Here is a 23341-nt window from a genome sequence, read left to right as displayed (position 1 = left end):
CATTTGGTCAAACACTAAGACCAGTAGCTCCTTTTTTGTATCAGTGAGACATAACTCTTCTTCAAACACTTCTGAATTGTTTAAAAAGAGATTGCAAAAATAGCTCCTATCAAATTATTATTATCATTAAAATGCCTTCTCAAAGAGTGAATATTTGGTGGTCTGAATTGATCAGAAACTGAAAATGCATCCCTGTCATTTTGGAGGTGGGGGTGATGGGGCTTGAGGGGCATACCTAAATATGAAACTATGTCATCTCAGGGGTCTGTATTAGGGCATAAAATAATTAAAGTAGAATTATGGAGCTTTAACAACTTCATATCAAAACCAGGCGCTACGAACAGAGACGTAAAGAGATGGTTGAAAAGGAATTTGTTGTACTGAATCTTTGTGCCCTTTGATCCAAACCATTTGCAATAAGTCCACATTGAAAAGGATTTCTTATAATGCCCTTAAAGACACAAAATTAATTTTTTTCAAAAACTTTACACTTATTCCTATGGTACCAATAAACTGATAACGTACTGGGATCAATACACTCCTCTGTGGAGTAGACCTCATTTGAAATCACTTGGTTGGAGATGGTGAGGCTCAATCATTTTACTTAAATGTGATACTATTTTCCAAAACATGCTGCTGTGATGTAACAAATATGAAAAGCTAACTAAAATGCATACTTTCAGGTACAGGAGGATTGAGTTGGAATCTGTTTTGTTGGAGTTTTGTGATGCGGCAGTCACTTAAAACATCCAAATATTTGCTCTCGAGCACAGAAAAATTGACTTTTAATCACACTATGATTGGGTTAGCGTTTCATTAGCGCTGTTTCATTACACCCACCTCCTCGTTCTGCACTAAAACTACTGACACACAGGGTATATTGTGGAGCGGCAGCTGAAATGTGAGGCTGATGCAGGATGTGGCTGGATTTAGAGAAATCCTGTTTGCTTTAGATATTAAATTCTAAATATACTCGGGTCTCTTCTCCTCGACCACGTTAACTACGCTAATCGATGAAATGATAACATTGCAACACATTGAAGAATTCAGAGCTTAAATCAGGAGATGTGGAGGTTATAGATACAATCTTCAAATGCTGTGCACATATGATCAAGTATAATTTTAGCATTCAGGGGGTTTTTGGGTGTGAAATCTTAGCAGTAAACAGACTCACACAGTACGTGCTGTCAGGTGCACTGAGAGACGCCACGGTGGTTGCAGCACACACAAAACGCCTCATCTGGCACATCTTCAACATCTGCACATACTGACTGTGCAAATTAGCAAATTGTGGAAGTAAATCAAGTGACAGCTCTTGCATAATCATTGCATCCCCAATCCTAATTATAATGCTTCGACAAAAACTAAGATAAATAAAAAGAGACGTCTGTCGGAAACAATTTTCAAAATGATGCCTCAGGGTGGCGAATCCCACTGATTGCCACGAAGGTGTGAAGTAATTGTTTTGATTGCTGTAAACACATAAATTCTGCCTGTAACATGGTTGATGCGCTGACATTTGAAAGAGGATTACCTGAATGGAAGAATAAAGACAATATGAGAGGACAAATTCATTTTCTCTGTGTTGCCTCCACCACTCTTGCCTGAGATCTGCATTTGAAGATAAATCTAAATAAAACTTTTGTTCTAGTGCTTTTTTGATCAGGGAAGCCAAAATGTTTAGAATCTGTCCATTTTATCCAAAACTATGGGGCTCTAAACTTAATTTGTATTATTCTAGTTTGAAATCACTGCCTAATAAATAGCATTCAGCAAATTAAAATAGTTTATAAATTCTTATCCATCGCTTGAAACTATTAGGAAGGAGGGTGACTGGTCTCATATTAATTGTGCTGATTAACAATGAGCTCGAACATACAGTCATAGCCACAAAGAACCACCGTCGGCAGCGAAAGAGCAAGGAGACCAGCAACAGATGGTCTGTCCCCCACAGAGCCAGAATCAGAGCCCCCACAGTCTTCAGACTCATGGAGTTAGACTGGGATTACATGACTGTTTTGAAGGCATATGGCGATTATTCGAAATGCTGATTTGATTTAGTCTATTCACTGCAAACAAGCTATATTTGGTTGTAGTGAAAAGCATAACAACCAATGTCTTGAGTCATTAGACTGCACTGGAGAGAGATCATAATAATATTAATGTCTGACTGAACAGTTTCCTTCCGTATGACCGTGGTCCTTTGCATTTCTGTCCAGTCAGGTTTACAATATCCCTCTGAAGCTCGACTCTCAAATAGAGTCTGGCCCCTGAAAGACCAAGACTATGATTGTTAAATGCCAAACTTTAACAATGTCATTTCCAATTTACAGCCTGTAGTGGCATTTCAAAAGGTGCCTTATTACGATTTTTTTTTCCATTTCTCTGTGCTTGGGGCAACAATTTGGTCGTGTGAAATGACTACCAGATCAAGTACACCAGCACAGTTAAACCGTAACACCGATCCCCCCGTGAGCTGTTCATATTTGCAGAGTTCCTTAACATTTCCAGTCCCACCTCAGCTCTGGTCCCAAACTTCACAAAGAATCTGAATCGTAGAGCTCTGATCAAATCCTTTGTTTCAATCAGAAACAAGACAAAAGACTTAAATATGACATTTATTTTGACCGAGGAACCATCCAGCTCGTCAAACTGTAACCATTGCGCAAGTGGCAATACATCCATTTCCTTAAATGATCAATATGGTGGGCTGCAAAAGCAAGTCAATCTCCATGGAAACCCTAGTTACAATATCCAAATTTACTCATCAGGTAAATTGAGCACGTTATAACGCAGCACAAACCATCATGAGGAACTAAGATTCATTGCATTTCCCCGACTGGCCACTAGAGGCCGCAAAAGCAAGTCAGTCTCCACTGACTTCCATGTTAAAATGTTCAACTTTAAAGCAGAAATAAACATATTTACACCCTAGTTATAAAAAAAAAAAACATTTTGGCCTCAACCGTTTGATTTTACACCCATGACAACTCTGAGGGGGGTGGATGTTTTTGCTACCACACCTGAGGAACTTAAGTAAAAGCAACATTGAAGCTGATTCATAATCGTCATACCACCACGCTTAGCAAAGCGAACACACGTTTCTATTAACCCAGCTTCAGCTAGGCGCAGGAGTAATATTTCAATGGAAATAACTGAAGAGCTGGTAGCCAAAGCTAGCTTTGATTAACATGTAGCAGGCGTGATTTTTGATTTTTTTGTTGGGGTTGTTTTTGTTTGTTTTGGGGGGGGGGGTATAATTAATTAAGGTTGGTGGAGTCAGCTCCCACAAAAATAGTGTCCCATTTATTTAGAAAAAAGAGGCTTCAAGTCCTTCCTTCAGAATTGTATTGATGAAAAGCATCAATAATAGAACTGGTATTAATTCCCATCCAGTCTCTTTTTTTCTTCCACACAGCTTGAAATTGTGCAGCAACTCCAGCTCATCTGAAGTGGCTAAGGTAAAGTTTGAATTGCAAATAATGTAATGTAACCGAAATAAACAATTCATTCATTCATTCATTCATGAAGCTTTAAAATTGATTTAAAAAGATTCATGCCCCCCTCCAGATAAGAGGGGTTGAGTCCAGTCCAGTCCAGTCCCTGAAAGTCCACCACCATGAACAGGACTGGTTCAAGTAAAAGCAGTGTTTCTTCAGGATTTGGACCGAAACATGTAAACAACATTTAATTAAGATCCCAGGAAACAGTTTTGAGTTTGAAAAGGGCAAATGTGTCATCTTAAATGAACAGGAAGTCCACTAAACCTATTTTGACAACAAGCACAATGTCTTGGTGGTGTGTGTGTGTGTATGACAACATGCAATGACTGCTCCATGTGCAACGTGGGTTTTAACAGTCTGAGGGAAGTTGTGGGCGGTTACATGTCAATGTGTGAGAAAGGGCCTTACATTTACCGTTATATTTGGATGGGTGGGTGAGAGGGTCCTGTTTATACCAGACTTTTGTGTGTGAGTAAGTCTGTAAGTAAGCAGCGGCTTGTTTTAGCCCGCTCCCCTCCACCAGCATCTGCGTCAGCCGGAATCTATCTATGGCGGCGTGCTCATCCTCTGCCACCCCCGTACACGATCAAGACACACGCACACACGCACGCACGCACGCACGCACGCACGCACGCACGCACTAAACAGGACCATCTGCGTTTAGACCTCTGAGCAAGTTAGAAACTGTCGAAACTGTTGACGAATGTTAGAAGCGTTCAGGTGTTTAATGTGGTCAATCGTTGAGCGAAACGACGGTCCGTTCAGGTGTTGAGATGCTACAGTTTCACGGCGGGAACCGACTCCCACTTCATCCCTACCGGAACAATCACAAAGAACTGTGGGATACACTGGAACGGCTCCCGGTAGCCTCTTTCACTGAATGATGCCGGCAGCTCTCAGCTCTCTTTCAGTGGCTAGATGTTCCTTCAGTAGTATATATAGCCGCTATTGATCGAGGCAGATTTGGCTGAGGAGGAAAAGCAGAACTTGAGATTTTCACAGCAGACTGCTGAATAGCCCACGTGCGCGTCTCTGTGTTTGATTGTGCGGAAACTGTACGTCACGGTCACGGGAAGAGAAAGTGAGGTCCAGCCTCTGCTCCTTGGAAACGTGTTTACTCTAAAGCGTAAACGCTGAACATCATTAGATATTAAAAGGCTCCGACAGCTGCTCTACTGTGTACCAAATAACAAACCCATCAGTTTTAAAGCAGTCCCTGCACACTTAACGCAAGTCACTCAATCAATCCTAGCTGGTGGCCTGACTTCCTGCAGGAGGCTAGTATGTGCACACAGACTTGCTGGGGCTTTCTGTTTAGAGCACTGAGGGATGACTAATCGGCCATCTAAAGGGCTCAGGGGCCGACTGAAAACTCTGGTAGCACAGCCAATATACTGCAGAAGCTGAGGTGAAGCGGGCCGCTTTCAGCGAGACTGCAGGTGGTCAATTATTGGGATTTAAAAAAAAATAAATAAAAAAAAAAAGAAGAAATGCAAGTATTTATGGTGCAGGGAAGGAAATGAAACCCAATGAGCATTAAAGGGAAAGTTCGTTTTTTTACAACCTGGACCTTATTTATGAATTTTTTATGGTTGTATACTCACCCAGAAAAGTTTGGTGTGATTTGGAGTCCTTCGGAAGATATTAGGAGGTTTTTTGCGAGCCGCTTCTCCGTGTAATGGAGCGCATGAGGGCATAGACGGACGCAGACGATGCAGCATCTAAATAACACATGATTGCCACGAAACTCGTTCATTTCTTTTATGAATCACTAGATCTGCTTCCAGGACCTGTTGTAACATTGTGGCGCGGTCTGTGTATTAAATAGATCCGTTTGTAAACAAGACCTCTGAACTCATGACGTCATCTCTGTGCGCGCATCGCAGACGCAGCTCCGTGTACAGAAACCTCACGCTACTGTTAGTTTACTGTTAGTTATTTGAAACATGTCTGAATATTTGTCAAATTCTGAGGTTGTGGACGACGACTTTGAATATGATGGACGTCCTTACCGTTTTGAGCCAGAGTATACGGCTGAAGAGCTCACTGAACGGAGGACAGAGTGCGCGCACAGAGATGACGTCATGAGTTCAGAGGTCTTGTTTACAAACGGATTTGTTTAATACACAGACCGCGCCACAATGTTACAACAGGTCCTGGAAGCAGATCTAGTGATTCATAAAAGAAATGAAGAGTTTCGCGGCAATCATGTGTTATTTAGATGCTGCATCGTCTGCGTCCGTCTATGCCCTCATGCGCTCCATTACACGGAGAAGCGGCTCGCAAAAAACCTCCTAATATCTTCCGAAGGACTCCAAATGACACCAAACTTTTCTGGGTGAGTATACAACCATAAAAAATGCCATAAATAAGGTCCAGGTTGTAAAAAACCGAACTTTCCCTTTAATGGGGGAAGTTCGCCATGTGGTTTGGGGGCCTGCGTCATCAAATTCTGGAAATAAGGAGTGGACTGAAATGTACAAATAGGAGTTCTGTTTTCCGTCTGAGTAAAGCTGCCCCCATTAGTTGGTGTGGCAATAATGACTGTGATTATGTGTAAAACAGTGACACAGCTGCAGTAGGTATGAGGCCAAAATCAGCAGCAACGAGGGAGCTTTAATCACAGACAAAAGGTTCATCTAGCCTGTTAAAGTTCTTACCCACTTAAACTCTGCTAAACTAAAAACTTTTCTTTTTTCAAAGCACATAAATGATGGCGCTTGACCACGAAGGTGAGTCAAACAGCAGATACGGTGCAGCATCATTGACCGTAGAAGAGCTGAATTGTGTTTTTCCTGTATTTCCACTTTCAATGGAATTTTGTCGATTGAACATAATGTGTGTTTTTTGGTTTTGATTTTTTTTTTTTAAACACATTTTCAGTTTTGTATTTTCTTGGTTGCAGATATGAAATGAGTGAAGAAAGTAGAGCATCTCAAGTTCATTTGGCAAAAGATTCTGCCATTTATGGGTCAATTTTTATGCCAAATATCCATGGGTTGTGGAGGCATGGGTCTTGACTTTTTATTTAAGCAGCTGTATAAATAAAACAAGAATAAAAAAAAATGATTTAAGGTAGCCGCTGCTTAAATAAAAGAAGATAGAATCAGTTGCCTTTAGGCATTTTACTTAACATGCTGAAGCATCTAAATATTTGGCCACCCCGCTTAAATATCTGAGAAGAATTGAACGTTTTGTTAACGTTGACCAAGTTCTCACATCTTTACTTGTTAGGAATATGGTTCATCTACAGCGCTTGTAAGAAGAAAAAACGGCATCAGATGCCTCAAACATCATCCCAACAATCAGGATTTGTGGGCTCTTTGATCAGCTTCCAAGCAGGATATGATCTAACAAGTAGATAGGAGGTCATCACGAGGTCTAAAATACAGAACATTTCTCCACCGTCTGCTGGAAGGACGGATTAAACTAGCTGGACTGGAGAACATCTTTGGTGGGGAAGAACCTGCATGAACATGACCTCAGCGAAGGAGTCAGAAGATCTTTCCTGCATCTTTACTGCTGATAAACATCTATGAGAGATGCATTGTGATAAGGTTGAAACATTCCTCTTTGGAGCTGCACATGAACAAAGTTTCCCTCTCAAACCCTTAAGCAGCTCATGGTTGGGGTACTTCTGCAGGAGGTGGTACGGGGAATAATTTAAAGACACAAGGACATTACAATAACTGATCAATCTATAAGCAAATACTACAGTACATGAAGAAAGGATGGTTTGTTGTGAAGTTGTTCTCACCATCCCTGTTAAAGAAAAAAAAGAAAACTGGCCTGCTGAAAATATCAAAGATGTAGCTTTTTTAGCTGTATGCAATGAATTAATTTATTTATTTATTTTCCAAAATCAGGCAATTTTGTAATTGCAAAAGTTTTGAACCTTCAGTGTGCTGCTGCCACTGGAGCACAAAGGAAAAAGCAGAAGCGCCATCGTGAACTCTCACAAGGCTCAGGTGGCTCTGATGATGCTTCTTTAAGAGGAGACAAATCAACTCAGGTTTTATCTAAAAATCTCAGCGAGTGCAAGGTTTAATTCTTCATTTTACAAGAAGAAATGGCTTTATTAGGTGCAGCTGTCCAACTGCTAGTTAACGCAAATTTCTAATCAGCCAATCACATGGCAGCAACTCAATGCATTTACAGTAGGCATGTAGACATGGTCAAAACGATCTGCTGCAGTTCATACGAGCATCAGAATGGGGTAGAAAAGTGATTTAAGTGACTTGAACGTGGCATGGTTGTTGGTGCCAGACGGGCTGGTCTGAGTATTTCAGAAACTGCTGATCTACTGGGATTTTCATGAACAACCATAACTGAGATTTACAGAGAATGGTCCAAAACAGAGAAAATAACCAGTGAACAGCAGTTCAGTGGGCGATCATGCCTTGTTGATGCCAGAGGTCAGAGGAGAATGGCCAGAGTGGCTCAAGCTGATAGAAAGGCAACAGTAGTTAAAATAACCACTTGTTACAACCGAGGTCTGCAGAAGAACATCTCTGAATGCACATGTCGAACCTTGAGGCGGACGGGCTACAGCAGCAGAAGATCACACCGGGTCACTCCTGACAGCTAAGAACAGGAAACTGAGGCTACAATTTACACAGGCTCACCAACACTGGACAACAGAAGATTGGAAAAATGTTGCCTGGTCTGATGAGTCTCCATTTCTGCTGCGACATTCGGATGGTAGGGTCAGAGTTTGGCGTCAACAACATGAAAGCATGGCTCCATCCTGCCTCGTATCAACGGTTCAGGCTGGTGGTGGTGGTGGTGGTGTCATGGTGTGGGGGATATTTTTTTGGCACACTTTGGGCCCATTACTGAGCATTTTGTCAACGCCACAGCCTACCTGAGTGTTGTTGCTGACCATGTTCTCCCTTTATGGCCATAGTGTACCATCTTCTGATGGCTACTTCCAGCAGGGTAATGCGCCACGTTATAAAGCGTGAATCATCTCACACTGGTTTCTTGAACATGACGAATGAGTTCACTGTACACACGGCCTCCACAGTCACCTGATCTCTGTCCAAAAGATCACCTTTGGGATGTGGTGGAACGGGACATTCGCATCATGGATGTGCAGCCGACAAATCTGCAGCAACGTGATGCAATCATGTCAATATGGATCAAACTCGCTGAGGAATGTTTCTAGTACCTTGTTGAATCTCTGCCACAAAGGATTCTGCGATTCTGAAGGCAAAAGGGGTCCAACCCGGTACTAGCAAGGTGTACCTAATAAAGTGGCCGGTGAGTGTACGTATGCTGAGTCCTACAAAATACCTGGCCAGCGCCTGGACCTTGGCACCATGTCTTTCCTCCACCTCCACCAGTTTCTTCTTGAGCAGATCAGTTTCCTGCCTCAGACCTGCTGAGTGCTCCATCTCGCCATCCAGCAGACTGCGAAGGGACCTTTGAAAACACACACACACACACACATGAACCAGAGCACATGCATGTCATGATAATAAATAACGCTCCATCACATCACATTTAAAGTGATACCACTTCTCATTTACAGATTTAATCCTCGGAGAAACGTTGGCATTTCTCATTAAGTCATTTCCATAAACAACAGATTAGATAAACGTCACTTTAATTGCAGAACTAACCGAGGGGCTGAATCGCAATTTAGCTCTGATATAGAAACACTTAATCAACCTCAAATCTGTTACTCCATCATTTTTAATACCTTAACAGATAATTGTAGTTGATCAAGAAAATCTAAATAATGCTTGGCAGAAGATTCACTGTAATTCAGATTAAAAGCACGAGAGCTTTAACGTAGCTGGTTCTCCCAGCAGGATTTTATTCAAATGACTGAAAGTTTGTACTTCATTTTCAGAAACTGAAAAAATCTGACAAAAAAGCCCATGTGGTATCATCTCCCAGTCCGGGAGCGAGTGCATGTATGCAGAAACGTACGCGTTTTGTTCCTCCAGCTCGTCCTTCCTGTTCATCATGGCTACGATGGCTTGGCGCAGCTCCGCTGAAGAGGATAGAAACCAGATTGAGACTCCTGCACCGCTTCAAAGCTTCAAGTACACACACACACACATGGTAATATGTGCAAAGTGATATCAGACTGTTTTAAAACACAGAAATGCACATCAGCCCCACACTCCCAGGTCGCCAGATTCACGTCACGCTTTTGTTCCATCCTGAAGATGAACAAGTCTGATGCGAGCAGGTTGTTGGGTTTTGTTTTTTTTGCAGGTGACGGGAGATTTAGAGAATGATTTCCAGCGAGCTCACGAGGAGATGAGGTTTTATCTCCACAGTAAAAAGTTTCCTCCTATAAAACTTTGGAAAAACAAACTAATGCAAAAGAACATCATTTGAATTATAGACAGCACTGTCGTTACATTGCAAGTATTATTTTTGTTTATGTTGATCATCTAAAGTCTTCCACAAGCAGCAGCAGCAATAACACAACTTCAAATGGTCATGAACTCCAAAACCTGTTTTGTTTGGCTTTTCTTTGTTTATTTTATTTTCAAATAGCTCCAAACCAAAGCCAGCTCTAATGATTATGTTATTAATATTAATCCAAGTTCTGCCAAGTTCACTGAGGCGGTGTTCTTTATTTGCATGATGTGATGCTATTAAATCCCGTCTGACGCGCCGCCATGGCAGCACTTAAACGCTGACTGCTTCAGAAACTGCAATAAAGTCTGCAAAGTGTTTACTTTGTTCTCCACTTGTGTAAACGAGACATCATCAGCAGTTTGATTCCAAATTAAGCTTTTGACCTGACGGTGGACAAAACCTGCTCAGGGGCTGCCCAAGTTATTACGGCGTCGTCCTGAGGGGGACATGAGCGATCCAAGCAGCAGTTATCAAGAAGTCACCGGGGGCAACTACGTCGCCCCGGTGACCGCAAGCAACGTGGTCATCTTTTTTTTCATTATGACCCAGTTTTAAGTGATGAGAACTTCAATTTTTAAACAGCTGGTTAAAAGAAAAATGTAATTTAGCGTGTTCTAGCGGGATCTTTTTCTTCTCGTTTTTTTGTGGGTTTTTTGAAGCACTAAACTACATTCACATCTTGCAGCTTCAGTTTAAAGCTCTGTTTCTTTTTCATCAGTCAGCTGGTGGGTAATGCTAATCTGCGTCCTGGTGTCGGGGACAGATTCGGGCCGGGGTCACTTATCCCCGCGGTTGCAGGTCGCCCCCGGAGGTTCACGCCAAGGTTTCAAAGCCTCTCAACCAGTCTGAAACGAGGATTCCCCCAAAAATAACAAGCACGAGACTCTGCAGCCTTTCTGCAGACGTGCTGGAGACCATTACTCCGTGTTCATAATTACAGTAGGGTGTCGACGTTGCCGCGGATACAAGTAGGTCTCCGCCAGCCCCGAGGAAAGAGCCTGTTTGAGGGAGAAGAGGAGGGAGGGGAAGAAAAGAGGGGGAAGGCGATGAAAGGAGAAAAGAGGAAGTCTATTATCTCCACCTCTCCATTCCCCACATCAGCGGGCCAGAAATAAACGTGGCCTTAAGTCCAACCAAGCGTTCACAGCGGGTGCCGCTGACGAGCCATTAGGGACTTCAGGAGCAGCAGACGCCCCTCCGTCCTCGCGGGGGAGCAAATTACCGCACAGGTCCGTGTGTGGGCGCGCACTTGCACGCACCTCAGCGCTCGCGTGGTTAAAAGCCACCTTTCAAGGGAAATGATCGAGTCTGCACGCACCTTCAACAGAAGGTTCACGCTCAAGGGTTCCAATAATAGGTGCATTCGTGGCGTGCCAGGCCGCGCAATCCCAGACTGCCATGCTCCTCAATCAATAGACTCCTTGGCAACGCTTGCCGTCAAATCACTAAAGCAGGAGCTTAGGCCGCCTTACTTCTTCCTCTCTCACACCATTTAAACCCAAAGTTTTCTTCCCCGTAAAGCCCCACAAATCAGGGATGAATGGAGGTCAACATTTTTAAACAGGTGTGCCACCATGTAACCAAACACCATTTTTGATTCTTTGAAATCGTGGATCTTTTTGGGGTAATTCACAGATATGCAAAGTCACGTTCACAGGCTCAGCAGTTATCCTCAGCAGAGGCAGACTGAGTCTTATATGAAAAACATCAGTGAAGCGTTCCTTTAATATCCACCTTCATGAGGACTGCTGAGAAATGTTTACGCCGCGGGTGAGACCGGCGTAAATGATGTTTGCCTTGCTTGTAGGAACAACGTACAGTGAAGTATTCTGGTAAAATCACATCCTCATCAATCTGTCATGTTAAGTGCACTGCAGCTATTTCATCTTTCCTTCTTCCTGAGTGGTTTTTCTGCACCTCCCTGAACAACCAGAGTCCTCGGAGCATCCGTGCCCCGGGTTAGGTGAGCAGGCGAAACAGAGACGACGATGGGAGTGAGAAAAATTCAGGCATTTTACTCCAAATGCAAACTATTTTAGGTGTGGCGTGTGCTTGTCTTTTGAGCCATGCCGGCGTAGATAATGGCATCTCTGCCTCCGTTAGGACGGATTTCTCCCTGTGTGATGCAAGAGAGTGTGAAGAAAGGCTCTTTGCTCTTTAGCCGGGAGGCATCATAATGAGACGTTCCAGAGCAGTTACAGTGTTTCAGGCGAATCTCAGCTAAGAACTTCTTGTTTACTCTATTTTCCTCAAGTCTATAGTCTCATGAAGCGTTGTACAACATCCGCCTCTAGATCTCCACCTTTCCCTGCGACCTTGTCAGCTCCCCTCGCAGACCTCCCCCCATCTTTCACTCTCTCACTTTCAAACAGGAAACCCAAAACAGAGTCGAACTGAAACCGTTTGGGCATCTAAGGTTTTCATTTCTGCTCAGCTCTGGGTCTCATGCAGAACAGCGACGACTCGGCAGACCGAGACCGAGTCAGACATGAACCATGACTTATTTTAATCTCTGTTCCCGTACATGTCACAAATCTGATGTAAAAGTGAAGACTTCCTCATATTTTCACAAGCAGAATTCCTCGAGGAGAAGTAAATGAGGGTTGACTACAGTAGATACAGTAATGTGCTCCGTCACTGGACCAACAGCGCCACCTGGTGGGTCTTCTGATACAGTGGAAATGTGGAAAAAGCCTTAAATCTCTGGCACCAGATTTTACTTACAGTAATTAGATCAGTGTATCTGCAAAACACTAATCGAGTTTGATTTAGCTTTATTTACTCTTACTCTTACACTCTTTATGCTTTTTTCACAATTCAACAGTGCTGCAGTAGTGGGTTAAACTGCTAATAACTGCTAACATTGTGTCTCTTTTGTTGCATTAAATTTATCCAAAAGCAATTCACAAGCTTTTACATTTCCCAAATCTTTCGAAACATTTTTCTGAGCCAGTTTGGCTCTTGTGGTGCTGAAGAAGCTTTTCAAATTCGTTGTGATGCGTAACCATGACAACAGAAAGGTTGAACCTGTCTGATGAAAGCTTTCTAACTGACGCCTGAAATAAAAAAAAAAATGAAGAAAAAAAAAACGAAAGAAGAAACTTTAAGGACGTAAAGCACGGTTGGCAACTAGAATCGACAAGATTGGAGGGCTGATTGGGAAACAGCTGGAATATCAACAAAGTTTCTCGCGGAGACATGACAGCAGGAACACCGCGGTACGAGCAAGGGGAGGGTAACCGCAGATATTTCACTGTGAAGCAGCATCTCTGCACCCAGATACTGAACTCCAGATACCGACGGTAAACTGAGTTTCCTGCCAACGTTGCACGAGGCATCGCCTCAGCGACAATCATGCCAACATATTCATGGTGATCAACACCTCACCCTCTCTTCTAAAATTCTAATTTGTTTAATTTTTTTAAACGACAATTTAAACGACCTTCCTTGATAGCGTCGCCTGAAAGGGACCAAGCTGCACTTCCAGGTTTCATTTCAGAGGTTTGGTCGTGAGACTGAAATAAAGAGATAACAAAAATGTCTTTTTGATGTTTTTTATTTTTGGATGACAAGATGAAGCAGATTATATTTTACAAAAATGACAACTGCATGGTTGTAACTTTTCACTTTAATTTGATCAAATTGTTCATAGATATCCTAAGAATTGCTGACATAAAGATGCATCTCCCTTCAAACATTGATGATGATGTCGTCTGTAAAGTTGTGCTGCTTATTGATTGTGCCCAATCAACAAGAGAAAAAATTATAGATCTAATTGTTTATTTTTCTTATTTTTTTTAAAAATTCCTTTGCTGTTACTAATTGGTACAGCCGTGTCGGGGGGGGGTGACCTGACCGGACCTCTTCAGAACTGCATGTTTGTTTGTTGTTGTAACACTAGTTTCAGGTTGTCTGAGAGTAAACACCCTTTAGCTCGCGTCCTCCGCTGACGTCTCGGACTTTAGGCGCTTACAAGCTGGCATTTCTTAGCGGAACATTTCCCCCTTTTTTTCTACCACCAGGAGAGACCGGTTGTGTGTGAGAGGACAATCCCACCCATTCAGTAACTGAAGGAGACGTATGAGAATGTAACAATTTTCTGATTGCCTTGTACGTGTGCGGCACCGCATTAAGCAAAAGAATCGGTCACTGTGACAACAACATAGTAAGAAAACTGACTCCTACAGCCCCAAAGCGCTTGTCTACACTGTAGACATTCACCCACACACGCACACATTCATACACCGGTTGTCGGCGAAGCTGACAACACATACAACGGTGTTGGCAGTGTCTTGCCACTGACACAGGAGGAACTAGGGATCGAACCACTGACCTTCAGGTTCATGGGCGAACGCTCTACCAACTGAGCCACCTTCCCCCACACAATCCCACCCCAAGGCGGTGAGCAAGAAAGAACTGGATACTTCCAGCTGGTGGAGCCACAGCGTGTTTATTTACTGTACTGATGCTGTACATGCAGCTGAATCTGTCTAGTTTCACTATTCAAACCTTCCCGGTCAACTTTCTTTACATCATTACACACCGAGAGTGATCTCGTCCACGTACCTCTCTTTCGGAAATTACGATATAAAGAAAGCTGACAGCATCTTCTCCTCTGCTAGGATTTTGTTATTCATTTTTTTATGTATTTATTAATATGAGTGCAACAGTTTCACACACAAGTGGAGTCGCACTTCGGTTCCCGAACGCCGGCTTCATTTGCAGGACTTTCCTCTCTTTCTTGGGCCGGTATGTAAAGGTCAATGGAGTAACTTTGGTGGCCAACTTTTACAGAAACGTCACAGAATGCCACCATGCAAGCGCCTTCAGTCACATTTTCTACAGACCATAACCTGCTTTATTCTGTTGAGAAGATCCATTCTTTCCAGGAGCAAACATCAACAAGACCTTTATTTCATCTCTTTATTTCAGCCTCTTCATCATGCATTTTCAAGCTTTTTTTTTCCCACATTCAGTGTGCAGGAAGAACAGCCCTTCTAGGCAAAGTACTTCCATTTCCAAGGGCAGAAACGTATTTAGAAAACTGAGTGAAGGCAAAGAAATTAAAGAGTCTTCAGACTCAAGTCAGTGGCGTGATTTCAGCTCAACAGAGCAAACAAAAGCAGGGCATCTCCCCAGAGGAAACTGGGAATTTGGCGATGTTCAGGGGCTCCAGACTCCAGCCGGTCATTATATTAGAAATCATCATTTTATTTAAAGTTATGTCACGCCGTCCAAATACCTCTGAGCGTCCGAAAATGGTTGGAACTCCTAAAAGGTAAATGCCATATTTTTTTGAAACGTCTTAAAAGTCCACACTTTAATCGCGTCTCGATTGTTTTACTCCAAATCCACGATGGACGTGTATAACAGGTAAAATCTTAAAAACATTAATACGTCTGACTGCATATTTATTTATTCAGTTACCTATTTTTAGTTATTTTTCCCTAATAATTATGACAGCATATATACAACTTCCCCTTAGGAGAAATTTAACTATTATTCACTAACTATAGAAACCTCTTGGTAAACTTGACCACCTCATAAAACCCGGGAGGGACTGACGACTGAGCATTTGTTTTGATTTAATTAATCCCTATGGGTTTACGTACATTTCATGACTCTCCAGGTCCCCCTGAGGTGTCCCTTGGTGCCTAAAAGCGTAAGCCCCTGAAGTGTTTAGGTTTGAAAACTCGAGTGCTTGTTTGAGCGGATCCAACTGCAGTGACTGAAGCCGCGTGAAAATAAAACAGTTGTCTTTTCAGATGCTGGCTCGCATGCGGCGTAAACCGTGATGATTAAAACCCCAGAACAGGTTTGGAAACACACAGAACTGGAAGAGCGAGAAGCTGCCAACAGCACGGAGAGAAAAACAGATGGAAAACCAGTACTCACCCACTGTCATCGACTCTGGCAGCCCAGATGTTGGCAGCGCGTTGCTAAGAGGAGCAGACGCCACTGGTGGACTGGACTCCATGCTGGAGACATAAACAACAACGACAGGAGTGGCACATTTCTTTGACTGATCTTTTAGGCGCAGCGGTTCACATTTCGCAATTGCAACCAAAGCTTACGTGAACGTCAGCTGCGACCGGCTGCTCTCGCAGTTTTCCGCCGATCCTGTCGAGTCACACTGAGCAGGAAACACAGCCGCGTCCTCCACAGAGCTCTCTGAAACAAAGTAGAAGTGAAAGTGAAGGTGCCAACTGACACAGAAAGTACCTAAACAGTACTCTGATGGGCAACTGATCCTTCGATGAAGCCGCTGACAGATTTAAAAAAAAAAACCAGAAGAACAAACTTGCCATGCCTTGCACCACATGTGCTCAAGACACAAGACACGTGGTTTACGTGTGTTTGGATGTGTAGCAGCAGCGGAAATGCTTCAGTACCTGGCTGATGGTCCGTGGGATTCAGAGGAATCAGGATCCCGGAGCTGCTCTGGTCCATCACGGCCTGCCGAGGACTCCAGGTGGAGACGCTGGACAAACTGCCCACCACCAGCCTGCCACAAGACAACGTCTCTGATTTCTAAGCATTTTAAAGGATTTGAGTCTGATAACACCCCCAGAAAGTGTAGCAGGTGGTGCGTCTAAAGAAGAGTCTCATATCGGCAAACTGAGATATGACTCACTGAAAACGAAGCTTTTACAGTTCCCAGCTTCCTATTATGTCTTTCCCACTGTGGGGTTATTTGGCTCACAGCTTGGCAACCTTTGGTCTATTCAATCTCTTTACTGCATCGTGAACCGTACCAGTATTTTCCTTAGACATAATTTTATGGGAAGCAATAGCATTAAGTTATGAAATTTAAAAAAATATATATATTAAAAAAAATGAATGCAATAAGCTCAAAACTCACTGATCGGAGGGGATCCTCTCCTCCTCCTGGGTTTGTGTTCTGGGTTTGTACATCTCTTCCTCCTCCTCCTCCTCTTCATTGTCTATACTCTTGGTGTCGGGCAGAGGAGGTGTGGTCATGGGGGTTGTGCGGCAGGGGTGGGGGGATCCCACCCAGTTGATGGAGCCCGGCTCCTCCAGGCCGTTCTGGGCGGGCGACTCGGAGAAAGTGGGCTCCAGCGGGTCAACCCCTTCCTCCACGCTGCTCTGAGCCGGAGCCGTGTGACTCTTCCTCATGGCGCTCACCTTCTGAGAGTCTTCCTCCGTCTCCTCCTCGTCCTCCGCCCCTCCATCCAGGTCATCGTCAAAGGAGATAATGTTGGTGATTTTCTTTTTCTTGCGACGCTCCTTCTTCAACCCTGAGTCTGACAGGAGAAATAATAATAAACTCTGAACACTTTTCTCTTGGCTCCTTTCAAGTGTTAACAAAATTACACATTTGAAGTATTCTCACTCAATCAAATAAAAAAGAAAGACAGAGCAGGTATTCTATCGAGCTCAAATATTTAATATTATCTGATAAAGAGCGTAGTAAAACTCCTACCAGCTGAAGTGCTGCGTGGAACAACAGGTAGCGGGTCCGATACTCCGTCCACTTTGGCCGTGAAGCCAGGCACCACAGCCGTGGCCGTACTGATCTCCCGCAGCAGGCTGCTGACTCCCTGAGTGGACTCCTTCCACAGGCTGCCGATGCCCTGAGTGGACTCCTTGAGGAGGTGGGACACAGAGGAGGCTCCTCGCGTCGGACCACCATTCAGGTCACTGTTGTCAATGTTGACGGCGAACAGGATCGAGTTCAACCCTGAGCGCGAGAAGGAGAGGCTGTCGATTACAGATCAGGCCAGCTGACGCTTCTGAACTTCAGCAGGCAAAGAACTGGCCTCCAGTACAACCGTGTGAAACCTCGGATTTATCTTTGATCTGGATTTGCATTTAAACAACATATTAATCAGGTTTGTAAGACAGTGTTTTTCCATCTCTGTAATATCAAAAAGATTAAGAGCATCCTCTTCAAGAGTGATGCAAAAAAATGATTCACCCGTTTGTGACTTCTAGACCAGATTACTGTAATGTATTATTAGCCGAGTAACTCTCTGAATATCCTCCAGCTGATCCACAATGCAGCAGCGCGAATGCTGACAGGAATTAGCAAGAGACCACGTCTCTCCTGTGTTAGCCTCCCTCCATTGGCTCCCTTGCATATAAAGCCCAAAAGGGCCTAGCTCTGTGATATTTGCAAGACCTGATAGTACCTTATGTTCCTAACAGAGCTCTCCGGTCTCAGAGGGCAGGTTTACTTAATAATTAATACTAAGTAGTTCCTAGAGTATCCAAATGTAGATCTGGAGGACGGATCTTCCGCTATCAGGCACCGTTACTCTGGAACCAACTTCCAGTTTGGGTAAGGAGGCTGACACCACCTCCACCTTAAAAACCAAACTTAAACGGTTCCTGTTTAGTAAAGCCTCTAGTTAGTGTTTAGTAAACTTTTAGTTAGTGTTAGTAAACCTCTAGTTAGTGTTAGTAAATCTCTAGTTAGTGTAAACTCTTGTGTGTTAGAGTCAGTAGTCATAGCTGCAGCTATAGAACAAAACTATAATAGTTTGCTTCAAACATAGCTTTTTGGTAGATATGATAGATATAGAGCTACGCTGCAGGGGGGCAACCAACAGGATCCACTGAGCGGTGTCCCTCACCCCTCTTTCCATTCTTCAGATCAACCCTCAGTTATTAATTATAAGTATCTCATAATCATAATTGCTCTCCATTGTTCTCGTAGTTTGTTGTGCTGGTCTGCCCCCCCTTTCCCTTCTGTACATGTTTAAGGACAGAGCTTCAGGAGCTGCATGATGGCCTGCAGTCCCACCCTCTGACCACCTCAGTGTCTGCTGTCTACATCTGTTTATATAGTCATCCCTTTAGTGCACCAGTTAGCCATTGTGTGTGTGTGTGTGTGTGTGTGTGTGTGTGTGTGTGTGTGTGTGTGTGTGTGTGTGTGTGTGTGTGTGTGTGTGTGTGTGTGTGTGTGTGTGTGTGTGTGTGTGTCTCTCCTTTCTCTGTTCTTCATTCTCCCTGTCTGTTTTCTCTTTTCCTGCTCTGCCCAGCCGGCCTCCGGCAGGAGGGTCCCCCCTTATGAACCAGGTCCTGCTCAACAAGTTATTCCTTGCCACTGTTTGGCTTAAAACACGAAAGGAGTTTTTACCTGCCATTGTTTATGTAATAATTGCTCAGGGTCATGTTCTGGGTCTCCTAAGATCCTAGAGACAACTTGTGTTGTAATCGATGCTATATAACTAAAATTGAATCAGAAAAAATAAGACGAAGTGAGGTTACCCGTCTGCATATGAAAAAAGGAGAGGCGTGGGCTCAGTGGGATGTATTGTAGTGCTAATATTTAAGGGTTTGTGTTCATCTAAGTTATTCTTTTCAAAACTTAAGCAGTAAGAAACTAACACAAGCAGGGCTTCGTTTTTTCAGTAACCCAATCCTTGTGAAGCGTCCTGACTTTAGAGCAGCTCTGTTTGCATGAATCATCTACACTAGCACTGTACACTCGTCACACAGCAGAACTTAACATCTGCAGACTCCCAAATGTCAGTTACAACTTTGCTGTTTTCAGATCCTCATCAACAAGGAGCTAAAAAAAAAAACACTCAGCCTGAGGATGGCACCAAAATTAGGCCCTAAATCAAAAGGGTATTTCCACAGTACGGTGGAGGACGTCTCGGTCTCACTTCTGTTGGTTGCCATTTAGAAATAAAAGGGAAAAAAGCAACCACAAGACAGCAGAACCCACTGTGCAAAAGTGAGATGATGTCAGATAGATTTATTGATTTTAATTAGAGACTTTCTGTCCCAGATTTTGAGCATAACTTCCCTTTAAAAAGCTGCTGTGTTTGAGACGCATCAGACACAACTTTGTAAAGCTCCTTTACCCTCATTGAACTGTTGCCTTTAGGAAGGCATTACAGGTCAATTAAAACACGCACAAACAGACTATTATACTGTTTTTTCCCAACAGTCATTCAGTCTCTCAACATAAATAGTGACTCCATACATCCAGTGCAATATACTCCCTATACCAAGTACAATTTCAAACTTATTTTTAACTTATTTATACTTAGTACAATGCTGTCACTCAACACTTTATCCTGCTCTCTGTAAAGTCTGTATCTTGTGTCTTTCCAACCTAATACGTCTTTGTCTTGTACAATGTGAGGCTTCGTCATGTGACTGTATGTTAGTGCCTTTGTCTTTTTTTTTATTCCCCCAATACTGCGGGACTGGGCAGTTATAATTTCATGGTGTCCTGATACAGTGAAAAATAAAAGATAGATATCTATCTATCTATCTATCTATCTATCTATCTATCTATCTATAGTCCCTACAGACGTCTTCACCGTGTCCCGGAGCCAGACTGTGATCCGAGCCAGAGTAACTGCCTATTAGAGACGACTTCCATCATGATCAGAATCAAATTTATTCACCAGTTTTGTGAAAACCATCAAATTTGATTTACTAGACTTTGTTTCTCATGGTTCAATTATAAAATAATAATAAATTAATAAAGATAAAAAGCCACTGCAATAAAAAAATATGTATACTATTTACAAGACGGAACCAATATTTAGATATTGCACACATTTTTGACACTTCGACAATTGAACGTTCAGCAGAGCGACGGCCTGAGAGGAAAAACCGTCTCTGTGACTACGTTTACATGCAGTCAAAATTTGGGTTATTGCTAATATTCCGGTTACTGAAACATTCGGAATATTCCGTTTACATGGTAATTAATCATTCGGGATATCTCGATCAAACCAGCGACGCACGGAGAACATCATGACGCAATTCCCGTCATTTCCGCTTCTTCTTCCTGTATTCAAATTCAAAACAAATGCTGCTTCGCGCAACTTCTTGTAAATCTCGCTATCCCGGTACTTTCTACCGTCTACAAATGCCAAAATGTTCATATCCTTCATTACATTTATGAAGTGATTAGTCTCCTCCTGGTCTTGGTTTCTCCGTGTTTATAAGAACTTCCTGGACTCAAAAGACCAGGATTCCTTGCGAACAGAGCATGCGCAGAAAACAAATTCATGTTCCATTTGATCGGGATATTCCGTTTGGCGTTTACATGACCGAATATTCGGGTTTTAAAAGGAGTAACCCATTTGCTCATATTCAGGTTTTTAAAAACCCGAATATGAGCAAATTCGGGTTATTTAAAGGGGTTATTGGTTTTTACATGGCCACGCAAATTCGGGTTATTGCCAATATTCAGGTTTTAAAAGGGTTATTGACTGCATGTAAACACAGTCTGTGACAGGTGGTTTTGGTGTGCGGTCCTCTATAAACCCTACCAGACAGGAGAAGTTTGAATGAGATTATGTGCAGGCTGTGAGGGCTCAGCAGAAATGTTCCCTGCCCGTTTTCTCTCCCTGGACCGGTACAGCTCCCAGATGGATTATCTGCTCTGCAGACCTTCCTGTCCGTTCTAGTCTTCACCCGTCCCGTTTGCTGGCCGGTCCAAACCAGACAGTGATGGAGGTGAACCGGACAGACAGGATGGTAGCAGAGCAGGAGGTGATCTGCAGCTCCTGGGGCCGGTGAAACTGTCGGAGCTGCCTCAGGAAGTACAACCCCTGCTGCGCCTTCCTACAGACAGGATATTGTGGACGGGTGAGGGGACAGAGGGGTGGGGGGTGACTCCTAAAGCCCACTGTCATCTCCACAGGTGGTTCTGACTGCACCATTGGACCTGCTGTTCTACTTCCTGTCTGTGTGCAGATTCATCACCATCCAGGATCAGTCCAGTGACTGTGATGTCATCTGCATACTTCAGAAGTTTCACAGCAGGGTCCTCTGAGGAGGGGTAAATAAAAGTGCACCAGCTGATGAGTCAGGTGTCACATTCACTCCATCCTCCCACCTACCCTGGACTGTACTGAGCCAAACACTCATGATGCCACGTTCTACACATTGCACACTGCTCCACAACAGTTGTTTCAGTATTTAAGACAGGTTTCCCCCAGCAGCTGGCGGAGGAACTCCTTCTGCTTGATCTTGAGATGCCACTCTGCACCTGGAGCCCAGAGTTGTGCGCATATCAGCAACAGAACACCAAGGACCGCCACGCAGAGCTCCTAGTTGTTGAGTTGTCACTCGAGACTACATGTTAATACCAGGTGTAAAAATCTGTTTTTTTTTTGTTGTTTTCCAAACTTTATCTCAGATTTTTGGAGGAAGAAGGATGAAACATGTAAGAAAACACCCAGGAGAAAAGAAAACAGCAGTCAAAGAGTTCACCAGGGTGAATTGTGTGTATATGGACGAGACTGAGACGATACAAAATGTGGAAAACAAGAACTGGTCTGAAATCATTAAGTCACCATTCTATAAGTAAATAAAACCTTATAAAGATTAAAAATTGCACTTTTGAAACCCAAACTCACCTGCCGCCATGGTGGGGAGCATACTTGCTCTCTCCTCATCAAGAATAAAAGCCCAGTCTTCATAGTATGTTCTGGATAAAAGACAAAAAAAGAAGCAGGAAAGTTACATCTGAGGAGGCCGTGCACAGCTGCAGAGATTCCAGCGGCGTGGAGCATCAGCACGAAAACGACCACTCGCTCGTACGAGCCCACACTGAGATGCAAAAAAATACGTTATACAAAATTTTATTTCTATTTTTATTACAAAAACGCGCATCTTTCAGCTGCCAAAGTCTCCTAGCCACAACGTAACGGCTGAGTAATTCCTCAAGAGTAAAGGGGTGACCGGCAGCACTAACCCCAGACGTGAGCGGTCAGCCAGCAGCGTGTGCAGGTAGCGCTCCAGCGAGTGCTCGTTGAGCGCGCAGCGCAGCCAGGCACGACCCCGGCCGAGCTCCGAGGAGATCTGACGCAGCGAGTAGAAGCGCTGGAGCTCGTGGCGGTTCAGATGCTCCTTCACGTAGAACCAAAAAGTCAGCTCTGGTGAAAAGAGGTGGGAGGGAGAGGAGGAGGAGGAGGAGGAAGGACAGGAGAGGGCCCCGAGCAAGAATTAACGTAGTTTCATTTGTGAGAAAAATACAATTGTGATTTAAAAGTCAGTGCTGTGAAACTCATCAGCAAACCTCCCGTCAGGAGCCTAACAACTCAAACAGTTCAATTTATTCTTTGCAGAGAAACAGGCGCAAAAATCTAAAAACAAAAACATCCAAGTCTGCTTCACTTTAAACATGTTGGAGTCGTGGTAATTAGGGAAAAATGTTGTACTGCTCGTCTGCGTGCCGTTTCAGCGTGACCTCAGAACAACGCGTTCACAATATTTCTGCTATTTCTAGCTCCGTCGGATGGCTGGGCTCCATTAGGAAGCTCAAAAATCCATTAATTCAGGCACAAACCCTTCTTCTAATTGACTGTGAAACACGAAGGCATGTCAGATATGCTAATCCGTTTGGAATTAACCGCCACGCTGGCGTTAAATGTGACAGAGAAGATGCAGTTCAGCAGAATTTGAAGCTAATGCCGCTCAACCAGAAGACTGGTCCTTCAAAGGCCTCCGTGTGTCCT

The 23341-nt window shown here is 43.5% G+C and overlaps 1 protein-coding gene across 1 annotated transcript in view; it reads right to left on the bottom strand.

The window, feature by feature from the left end:
• Window positions 1–23341, bottom strand: part of snx29 (sorting nexin 29) — a 181364-nt gene that overhangs the window by 142924 nt on the left and 15099 nt on the right. Inside the window, exons 5-13 of the mRNA XM_061707943.1 lie at window positions 22579–22759; window positions 22241–22311; window positions 17329–17586; window positions 16747–17149; window positions 16277–16389; window positions 15959–16055; window positions 15780–15862; window positions 9441–9504; window positions 8799–8927 (exon numbers count right to left, since the gene is read on the bottom strand). Of these exons, the coding sequence (XP_061563927.1) occupies window positions 8799–8927; window positions 9441–9504; window positions 15780–15862; window positions 15959–16055; window positions 16277–16389; window positions 16747–17149; window positions 17329–17586; window positions 22241–22311; window positions 22579–22759 (1399 nt within the window). The remainder of the gene's footprint in view (window positions 1–8798; window positions 8928–9440; window positions 9505–15779; window positions 15863–15958; window positions 16056–16276; window positions 16390–16746; window positions 17150–17328; window positions 17587–22240; window positions 22312–22578; window positions 22760–23341) is intronic.

Source organism: Cololabis saira, chromosome 19 (genome assembly GCF_033807715.1).
Source record: "Cololabis saira isolate AMF1-May2022 chromosome 19, fColSai1.1, whole genome shotgun sequence".
Classification (NCBI taxonomy): domain Eukaryota; kingdom Metazoa; phylum Chordata; class Actinopteri; order Beloniformes; family Belonidae; genus Cololabis; species Cololabis saira.
Note: the sequence above shows the minus strand (reverse complement) of the source record. Positions and strands in the feature narration are given on the sequence as shown.